This window comes from Choloepus didactylus, chromosome 20 (assembly GCF_015220235.1).
Source record: "Choloepus didactylus isolate mChoDid1 chromosome 20, mChoDid1.pri, whole genome shotgun sequence".
Taxonomy (NCBI): Eukaryota; Metazoa; Chordata; class Mammalia; order Pilosa; family Megalonychidae; genus Choloepus; species Choloepus didactylus.
Genome location: NC_051326.1, coordinates 26,907,375 through 26,917,635, shown reverse-complemented (window position 1 = coordinate 26,917,635; position 10,261 = coordinate 26,907,375). Strand labels below are relative to the sequence as shown.

The following is a 10,261-nucleotide window of genomic DNA, read 5'->3' as shown; positions in this document are numbered from 1 at the left end:
CGGGCTAAGTGTGAGGGGGTGGGCAGGAGGGAAGGGGGAGACTCAGGGCCTCGGGGGAGTTTTTCCTGTGGGCTGGCTTCACTGCTAGCTCCCACACCCCGCAATATCAATAAAGTTGACGATAATAATTAAGACTATATAATCACCTTGCATATTTATTTATTCCCAAGAAAGAAGCTTCCTTTCCTTGGCCCCCATCATTACCTATTCCATCCTTTTGATAGGTGGTGGCTGTTAATTATGGCTCTAATAAAAATCAAAAATAATAAAAAGTAATAACTGTCCACAGCCCTGGGTGGCAGAGGGGAAGCTGTGCAGGGTGGGGAGGAACAAAAGCACTAAGCAAAGGATGTTACAAAGAACGAAACCCCACATGGTAAATGGTACAAACAGCAAAGTTTCTTTTTTAGAGCCTCCTCACTTCTTCTACAAAGTAGAAGAAGGCTTCCTTCCAGCAGAAGTTCTCCAAGTCTCTGTTTCCCTCTTAGGGCCACTCTCAGCTGGGCATCAGCTGGTCCCTCAGAAGACTGATCCAGCTAAGCCATCCCCTGAGCAAGAAATGCTACTGTACTAGGCTTCTAGTAACTGGGTGACTTTGGGCAAGTTGCTTTTCATCACTGAGCTGATTTCCTAAGTGGTAAAAAGGATTTTTGTAAAGTTTAAGGCCCTGTGAACTACTACTGTTCTTGACTCAGAGGAATAGGCAGCAGACAAGGGTTGGGAGGCTGGAGACCCTGCCCAGAATCCCTCAAATCCCCGTGGCCAGCCTGCCTGGGTGTGTGGGCTCTGGAACCGAATCCCAGAGGGAAGTGAAGCCCTGAAGCCAGGCTTGGGGTGAGTCGGGTGGGGGCGATGAGTGCCTCGGGTTCCCGCTGCCCCACTTCCTCTCCCATTTCCCTCTCGGCCAACTCAGCATCCTTGAGACTCTTTCAGGTCTCCGAGGCCCAGTGATGTAAGAATCAGATTGGCTGGGGTTAAGCCAAGCTTTTTTCCAGTAAGTGCCCGAGCCTAGAGGAAGGACCCCGCCCCTCTCATGCCCTTTCCCATTTTACAGTGGGGAAAAATAAGGCAAGGGGGAAGCACCTTGGGAGAAGCCAATGATTGAGCCGCGAAAACTCTGGAATCCAGATTCCCTTTGTTCTCACCCTTTCCCCGCAATGCCCCGCTTCCTAACCCCTCTCTTTCAGATTACGTGGGCTCATGGACTCGTGGACCCCATCCACGAGCCCGGCGGTGCATCGCCCCTTTAAAGGAGCAGGCCACTCGCCTCCCTGACCTCGCCCCGCCCTCCTTCCGGACTGTACTGCGCCTGCGCCCCGGGCGGGAGACCTGGGGTTGGGCAGAGTTTAGTTTCGTGCAACTTTCAAGTGAGTTGCAAACTCCGCCCCGGAGGCCGGTGCCGGAGGCCAAACGCACCGGGACGGTGAGGACCCGCACCAGCGGAGGCCGCGGCTCGCTACCCCCGGCCCGGGACCAGCAGCCGCGCTGCCCCGAGGGCCGAACGTCTGCTTCCCGGCGGCAGGAAGTGCCCGTCGGCGCCGTAACTGCCCGAGAGCCCGGCGGAGGAGCGCGCCCACCCGCACCCCGCTCCCAAATCGGCTTCCTTCCTGCCCGGGCCTCCTCAACCTGTCTGCTGCTCTCCTCGTTCCTCAAGTTCCCTGCGCTGCGGCGTTAGTGGGCGGCGGAGCCGAGAGCTCAGACTACGGGCTCCGCCCTCGCCACCGAACAGCCCGGACGCCCCTCTGGTTCCCTCCCTCCGCTGACCACCCCAGCCCAGCCCCCCCGCGTGAGCGTCCCCCTGGGCGTCTTCTTGGGGGTCTCCCCCACTCCCCTGAGGCTAGCAGGATGGTGTCCTGGATAATCTGTCGCCTGGTGGTGTGAGTATGGTCCCTCCCAGAACTCCCCTACCCCCGGTGCCAGCCCTGTCCCTGGGATGGAAGCCCAGAACATCTGATGGGACAGGGGACTTTTGGATCTCCATCACACCTGTCCCGCCTAACACTCACCGCAAGGGTTAACGGACCTGCAGGCTGTACCTGGCGTCTCTGGTACCACGTGCTTGCCCCCCCCCCACCAAGTCACCTTGGCTGATGGCGACCCCTCCCACAGCCCCTTGGCAAACACACGGTGTTGTGGCACGTTGTGGGTGAAGAACCCAGGTGTCAGCTGCTCATCGAAGCAGTCACATGACTCACCACCCTGGCCTCAGCCTCTCTACCCTGTCCTACTGGTCACCTGGCTGGAACATCCCTGACTGCAGCCTCACAGTGCCACATCTGGTGGCCCTGGGCCTGATTGCATGCCCATGGGAGGGGGCAGCCTGGTGCTCTCACCAGTCCAGGATCCTGCTTCCCACCCACTTCATTGAATGGCTGTGCACTCACTCCATCCTGCACTCATGGGCCACCGGCACAGGCCTGGACAGGCTTGCGATGTTTGTAAACAGCAGGGTGGGGAGATAGTCCCCAGGGCACTGACTCAGGCACAGGTTGTGCAAGCCAAGCAGGTAAAACAGGGCAGGCACTGCTACCTTGTACCCCAGGTAGCAGGGGGAAGCAGCCACCTGGCAGGATGGGAGTGGAGCACAGTACCCCTTACACACTTCCTCTCCTTTCCGGGATGCTCTTCCAGGCTGGCGTTTGGGATGCTGTATCCAGCTTATGCGTCTTACAAGGCTGTGAAGACCAAGAACATTCGTGAATATGTGAGTGCAGGGGTGGGGAGGAGGGCTTGGCTGAGTCTTAGGGGTGGCAGTACCGTAGATCTTGGCCCCCACAGGACTTGGTAAAGTGGGGAGTGTGTGAGTTGGCCTCCCCCTCCTTCAGGGGCATACTCATGTGGCACATCCACAGTGGTGTGGGGAGGGAGGGAATAGGCCTCCCTGTTCAAGTGGGGGTGATGGAGAGACGGATGTTAGTCTGGGCTCTTGGGATGACTGTGGAGGATCCTGTGGGTGAAACCCCTTGGGGGTGGGCTCAGGAATGAGCAACAGTTCCTCAGAGGCTCCCCTCTAGGACCAGCCAGGCTGCTGGGGGAACACAGCAGGGCAGACTTTCTGGCTTCTCTGGGCTGGACCAGCCAAGGACAGAGGAGAAGGCTTGTCAGGCTCGGCCACTGACCTCTGACCTCCCTGTCCCCCCCAGGTCCGGTGGATGATGTACTGGATTGTCTTTGCGCTCTTCCTGTCGCTGGAAACCTTCACAGACATCTTTATCTCCTGGTATGGGCTTGGGGGTCAGCAGACTGGGGGAATGAGGGGAGGGCCCACCCTCGGCCTGGCTCCCTGCCTCACCCTGCTCCCCCTGCTCTGACAGGTTCCCTTTCTACTATGAGATCAAGATGGCCTTTGTGCTGTGGCTGCTCTCACCCTATACCAAGGGAGCCAGCCTGCTTTACCGCAAGTTTGTGCATCCATCCCTGTCCCGCCATGAGAAGGTACCCCGGAGGGAGGCGGGAAGGAGGCACCGGGGTGGGTGTGAGGGTGTGCACCTGGACACTGGGGCACTGTGGGAGGAGTGTGGCAACCAGTGGCTTTTCTGGAGTCCACAGGGGAGGAGTGATGCTGGCTGTCCCGTCTCAACTCTCCTCCTGCTCTGGGTTCACAGGAGATCGACACGTACATTGTGCAGGCCAAAGAGCGCAGCTACGAGACGGTGCTCAGCTTTGGGAAGCGGGGCCTCAACATGGCCGCCTCGGCCGCTGTGCAGGCTGCCACCAAGGTGCTTTAGACCCCTGGCCCCTTGGCAGCACCCCCCTACCTCCAGTATCTTCTGGGCAATTCCACCTGCCAGGTTGCTGAGGGATAACAGCTGTGCGTGGCAGGGGAGTGGGGGGTGGGAAGACGACAGATGGGCTGTTGGCAGGGGTTGGAGCCGGAAGTCTAGACTTTCCTGGCTCTGACCCTGACTGAGCAGTTCACTCCTCTTCTCTGGGCCTTCGTCACCTGTTGGTGCTGCAACAACAGAGGACCAGGAAGTTGCTGAGTTGCTTTCAGTTCTGAGTCTGGTCCCCCAGCGATTACCCTCAGCTTGGCCCCTGATTTCCCTGGCTGAAGCTCCTCCCTCCCAGGTCATGCAGCGTCTCCCATTCCCTCTCAGAGTCAGGGTGCACTGGCCGGCAGGCTGCGGAGCTTCTCCATGCAGGACCTGCGCGCCATCCCCGACACCTCTGCCACCACCTATCAGGACCCCCTCTACCTGGAGGACCAGGTGCCCCAGCGGAGGCCACCCATCGGTGAGTGGGCACGGGGACCCCGAGCCGGCCTGAGAGCACGGCTTCACCTGAGGCTGGAGGGAGGCCTGGCTCGGCCCTGGGCCTTCAGACTGCATAAATGTCCAGCTTTGCCTCAGCCTGGCCTCTCCACACAGGGTACCGGGCAGGGGGCCTGCAAGACAGTGACACAGAGGATGAGTGTTGGTCAGATACTGAGGTGGCCCCCCAGCCACCAGCCCGGCCCCGAGAGAAGCCTCTGAGCCGCAGCCAGAGCCTGCGTGTCGCCAAGAGGAAGCCACTGGTGCGGGAGGTCAGTGGCAGGGAAGGCGTGAGGGGGGTGGGCTGCCTCGGTGCTTCCAGCCCAGACTTCACACGGTACACCTGCTCTCTCTCCCCCAGGGCACCTCACGCTCCCTGAAGGTCCGGGCGAGGAAGAAGGTCGTGCCCTCGGACATGGACAGCTAGACTCCGCAGACTCTGGCCCAGCCTTACCTTGTGCCCTGCAGGGGACCAGGGGCCGTTTTGAGGGAACCTTTAGCTGTGCGTCTGGCCTGCCTGCCTCAGTGCCTGGCTCTGCCCCTCCCGGCCCCTGCTGCTGGTTAAGAACCAGGGTAGATGGTGCCAGGGGCCACACCCAGGGATGCACCCACCATGTGCCAAAGCATTCTGGGCCCGGGGTCTTATTTATTGCCTTTCTCATCACCTTCACTAGGTGTGGGACCAGAGCTCTCACCTCCCCTGCACATGGACCCAAAAGCCCTTTCCTTCATTCCTGTCCTTCCAAGTACTTGACGGGCCTTTTCCCAGGCCTCGTGTGCGTGTCCTGGTTGTCTGTTTTGTGTTGGTGAATGAGGTCGGGTTTGTGAAAGTTTTGATAAATAAATACATGAAAGTGTTCTGTTTCCGCTGATTTGTATTTCCCCTCCTCACTGTCACTGGGTTTAGGGGACAGGGCTGAAATGATGGACTCCCAGCCAAGCCCCCAGTCTTCTGGGGGAGACAGTGAGGCAAGTGCCATAATGGAAGAGCTCTTAGGGAGCTCTGAGAACACAGACAGGAGGTGGGGGGGAGTTGTCCTGAGTAGGGGTCAGAGTGTGAGAGGACTTCAGTTAGGAGGAGGTGGGGACTGGGCCTTGAAGGGAAGTATGATTGACAGGTGGAGAAGCCAGCAGGAGCCAAGGTGTGGAGGGGATTGGAGAAGCACGTTAGTCCGGTGGAGGAGCAGTTAGAGCTGCACACAGATTAGGCATGGGGAGGCCACCTTCCTACCTGAGCCTGGGGGTGTGAGGTGCAGGAAGCCCCTGGGCACTGACTTGCCTGTAAACACTCAGGTAACCTTGGGGGAGCAGTGCACCTCTGAGGAGCCGCCACGAGAGGGCAGCAGCCGCGAGGGCCTGGGCTGCCCCCAGCCTCCAGGTCAGAGAGGGCGGGGCTTGGGGGCGGCCTGAGCCTTGCCCCACAGGGCCGGCGGCCACGGGCTGGAGGGACCATGCAGAAATCGGGCAGGGCCTCCTCCACCGGCCCTCCCTGCTGCTCGCGGCCACTGGTCCTCGGTCTGCCTCATCCCCGGTGCCTCCTCAGCTGCTCTCCCGAGGCCCACGCTTGGCCAGGGCTGGCCCACCCCCATCCCTGACTCCCCTGGGGCAGCTGCCCGTAGTGCTGTGCCCGCTCCTGCCCCTGGCAGTGGTCGGGCCGCGGTGTCCTGGCATAGCTCCCCTCTCCCACACCACACCTGCTCTTCCTTCCCACTTCTAATGAAGCAAAGAGGGGGTGAGAAGAAGGGAAACAGGGTGGTAACCTTGAGTGGCCTGAGAGTGTGGATTAAGTCTTGGTGTGGGGATTATCCGGGTTTTATTTGGGGGAAGGCACTTAATCTGCCAGGGTGGTTTAGCTCCTCACATTTGATGCTTAAAGGCTTCCTATCATGACATTCTCTTAGATCAAGGGGTTTCCTTATCTTGTTGGATATTCATTCAAAAAAGCTTTTTTTTAACCCCTCCCAGGGGCCAGGGGTAGATGCCATAGGGATGCAGACACTGGCCGTGGCCGGGACCCGGAGAGGGACTGCAAGCAGCAGACTCCTCCAAGCCCCTGACGTATGGTAGTGGAATCCTCATAAAACTCTCATGAAGTAGGTACTGTTGTTAGACTCTCCATTTTGCAAATAAGAAAACAGGCACAGAGAGGGCAAGTCATTTGTCCAGGGTCACATAGCTAGTAAGTAGCAGAATTGGGCTTGGAACCAGGCGGTCTGGCCCCAGAGTCAGTGCACAAGGAAACGCTAGGCAACCCTAAAATAAATTAGCTGTTTCTTGTCTGGGAGGCAAGGAGGAGACTTAACCTGTATCAAACATTTGTTACATGCCTGGCCTGGTGCTGGGCCCTTTCCAAGAGATCATGTCCTGAATCCTTCCAACAATCTTGTGAGGTAAGAGTTAGACCCATTTTACAAACAAAAAACTAAGGCTCAAAGAAGTAAAGGAACTTGTCCAAGACTGTGCTGCTTGGGGGTTAGGGACCCTGTCTGCTGATAAGAGCCTGCTCAGCAGGGCCTTGTTGTAGGTGGGATGGCGGGATCCACACACCTGAACTGAGGGGACAAAATAGAAGAGCATGTGATTAATGAGCGAAATAAAATGAAAATTCTAGAGAAGGCACAGTTGAGGGGAGGCCTGAAGCTGCGGGCTGGTGATGTTTATTTCACTGGGGCTGGAACTTCGCTTGCCCTCATTTCTAGGACCAGTGCTGAGAGGGGGCCACAGGCACCCCTGGGTCCCTTTGCTGAATTAATGATACTTTCTCCAGTTCCATGATCTCCAGCTTAGCCTTCCCACTAACCCAGCTTCCCCATCAGCCTGACCTCGGGCCTCCTGAGCCTGTGGGCACTCGTTCTAGCCTCCACGCCTTTGCTCAGCTGTGCGAACCTCCTGCCCTCCAGTCTTTCTTCCTTGGCCTGTCATGGCCTGTCTTCACTATCTGTTTTCTCCAACCCCCCTGGACTCATCACCCCCTCCTCCAGCTGCTATTGCCCTCCCTGCCCCTCCCAACTGCCTTCCCTGCACCCTTAGTGTATTCCAACTCATCAATCAGATGCCTCACGTCTCTACGTGGCCTGTGCATATTGTCCCCTCTCATCACACTCTTCCTCCCCAACCCCAACTCTATGTCCTATTCCTATTTGCCCTTCAAAACCCTACTTGGATCTCACCTCCCCCAGGGAGCCCTCTGTACCCCACCCCCCACCAGGCCCCCAGCCCAGGAGTTCATTGCTCACCTCTGTTCTTGCACAGACTTCTGTTTTTGCCTCGAGTGCATTGTATTTTCTCTCCCACCGCATTGTGACTTCATGAAGAGTGGGCTTGCATCTTATTCACTTTTGTATCCCAGCCTGAAATAAATGGTGGTTTAAGCAAAGTGAAACGTTTTTGTAGGTGTGTGGCTCTGTGGTGAAGGCCTCCTCTCTCTAAGCCCTATTCTCCGAGTCTTCTGGGTTGAGCGTTACCTCCTCTTGGAAGCCCCAGGGTAGGACTGGGAGGGCCTGATAACCATTTGTTAACCCACACTGCCCAGCACAGGGCCTGACACCCAAGAGACCTCAAAGAACATTGCTTGAAAAAGAACAAATGCACTTAAATGACAATAAGCTCCTCAAGGGCTGGGGTGGCCTTGTGATTTCATCTCTGTGTCCTCATCCTCTTGGTGCTCACCACAGAGCCTTGAAAATGCCAGGGGCTCTATCATATGCCTTTGGTAACAGGCTGGCTGCAGCTCTGTGGGTTCCAAGGCTTTCTGGAGCCAGAGGGGAAGGGGTGAGGGGAATTCCCAGTTCTGGGGCATCTTGGGCCAAGCATCCATGTGATCCTGAGGCTTGGGGCATTGGGTGTTGGCTGGGCTTCCCTGAGAGCCTGCCCTGCCTCTGGGAAAATCACAGAGGGCCCATCCTCTGTCCAGCCCTGCTTCCCTGTGGATGGGGCATCTGGTCTACCCTTTGCCCCCCTGATCTGACCTCCAGATGAGGGCTAGGCTGTGCTCAGGCCTGCTCGGGGCCCTGACCTTCTACTGCTCTCCATCAGCACGCCCACTGCCTCCCCAGGCAGAATCAGAGCAGGGTCTTGGTTCCACCCACTTGCCCGGAACACAGACATGCTAGGCTCCATGCTGGGCCCTGGATAGGGAGGTGCAGTAGCCAAGGCCAGCTACTACTACCCTGAGAACCACACTCGGGTTGGTCCTGGTACCAGTCCGCACTCTGTCCTGGGCCCACTCTGCTGCCCCCCACCTACGCCCTGCCTGCTTCAGAGGGACTCCTCCATTTCTTCCAATTTCCCAGTGCTGATGTCCCCTTCATTCTCTGTCCTCCCCCTTCCCTCCCCCCCACCTTACCACCACCCCTTGGGCTGTCAAGATCGCTCCTCCCTCTCTCTCCTCAAGTCCCCATCATTGTCCCTCTAGGCCCATGGGCCCCCATGCCCTGGTCTCCCCTTCCCCGACTCTGGCACCCATGTGCACAGCACACACCTGGCCCCATCGCTGTGAATTTTTAGCTGTCACTCTGGGCAGTGTAATTAACCTGTTGTTTCAACACAGCCCTGAGTTGGGGAGACCTGGTTGACACTCCCCACCCTTGAGGGGGTTGAGGAGATGAACACTCAGGCTCTTATCCCCTGTCCCTCACCCAAGCTCTCGGTAGGGACAGAAACCGGGTCAGGAGGATGCTCCCTGCTGCTTGGGAAACCCCTGGGGCCAGAGGTGATGCTGGGCACAAAGGTGGTGAGCCTGGGGCAGAATGGAGGTAGCTTTCTCCACCGGGTGGTTAGACGTCAGTGGGGAGGCCGGGGCGGGGGGGTGGGAAGGAGGAAGGGAATTGGGGAGATGCCCACTGAGAAGAGGAATTAGGTCAGGGATGTGGGTGGGTGGGTAGGAGGGTGCATGAGAGGGGAGGGTGGCATCTGCCGGCAGAGCTTCCTCCTGGCTCCCAAAGGATCTCCAGACTTCCTCTCCTTGCCCCCTCCCCCCAGGTCCTGGGAGAATTCTCCCTGGTATTCCCCCTCCCCCCCTGCCCCGCCCCAGGCACTGCCACAAGGGTAGGGGGTGGGGGGGGGGAGGCCAGCCTCAGCTGTCTGAAGGATGGAGGGGCTGGGGAAGTAGGGCTAGGTGCCCAGACGGCCGCGTGTGTGGGAGGGGATGTCCTCAGATGCCCTCCACCCGGCAGTCCCCGCTCTGACGTGGGTGCCCCCCCTCTCCCCGCCTGGATTAGTGGCAGCTTGGCCTGACTCTCCGGGGCTCCTTCCCCCGCCCCCGCCTGCTGCCCTCCCCTGGGCAGGGGGCTGCTCCGCCTGAGGGGCACTGTGTTTGCCCAGGTAAGGGGCTCTGGGGACTGTGCGAGGGCAGCTGGCTGGTGAGTGCTGCTGTACTTGTCAGCATGAGTGTGTATATCAGCATGCGTGCGTGTGTCAGTGCGTGAGGGGTCGCGATGGGGCTGGGGCTGGGCCCACGCGCGTCCGGGGGTGCTAATCAGCTCGCCTTTGTCCACGGGTCTAGCGTATGTCCACGCTTTGTGTGGCTTTCCTTCTGTGTTTATGTCTTTTGTGTGTCTCCTCAGCTCTGCTCTGTCCTCAGGCACAGAAGAGCCGGTTACAAGGACTGTATGGGCCTGTGGCATTGGCTGTGGGAGCAGGATGGGGAGCTGAGGGAGGGTGGAAAGGGGCTCCTTGTCCCCAACTCCCACGATCCCCAGGGCATTTCCAGAGCCTGTCCTGAGAGCCCTGGTCTGGTCCAGGGACGGTGACCTGACAAAATGGACATGGCCGCTAGTTGGGGAGGGGGTGGGGGGCTGCCTGTCCTGCTCCCCTGGGACTTTCCCCATCCCCTTTGGGGATGACAGTGACAGGCCCTCAGGGCCCTGGACATCCCAGGCTCCCACCCTGCCCTGCCCTTCAGCCTCTCCCAGGCCCCAAGCCACAGGAATCTCCCCCAGGACTCTTCTACAAGCTGCTGACTGCTGAGGAGGGAAGCCAGAGGACAAGCTAGGGGGACCACAGGCACACCC

The 10,261-nt window shown here is 58.7% G+C and overlaps 1 protein-coding gene across 3 annotated transcripts; it reads left to right on the top strand.

Moving 5' to 3' along the window:
* Nucleotides 1-1,321: 1,321 nt before the first annotated feature.
* Nucleotides 1,322-5,107, top strand: REEP4 (receptor accessory protein 4). Of its 3 annotated transcripts, XM_037812873.1 has the most exons (8): nucleotides 1,329-1,877; nucleotides 2,632-2,704; nucleotides 3,144-3,220; nucleotides 3,315-3,435; nucleotides 3,606-3,719; nucleotides 4,098-4,233; nucleotides 4,368-4,522; nucleotides 4,612-4,815. In XM_037812873.1, the coding sequence occupies exons 1-8, from the start codon at nucleotides 1,846-1,848 to the stop codon at nucleotides 4,675-4,677; spliced, it is 774 nt and encodes a 257-aa protein (XP_037668801.1). In that variant the 5' UTR covers nucleotides 1,329-1,845; the 3' UTR covers nucleotides 4,678-4,815. The 3 variants fall into 3 exon arrangements, with proteins under 3 accessions (XP_037668802.1, XP_037668801.1, XP_037668800.1); XM_037812874.1 differs by lacking the exon at nucleotides 4,368-4,522 and having other exon boundaries at nucleotides 1,322-1,877; nucleotides 4,612-5,107; XM_037812872.1 differs by having other exon boundaries at nucleotides 1,329-2,704.
* Nucleotides 5,108-10,261: the final 5,154 nt, after the last annotated feature.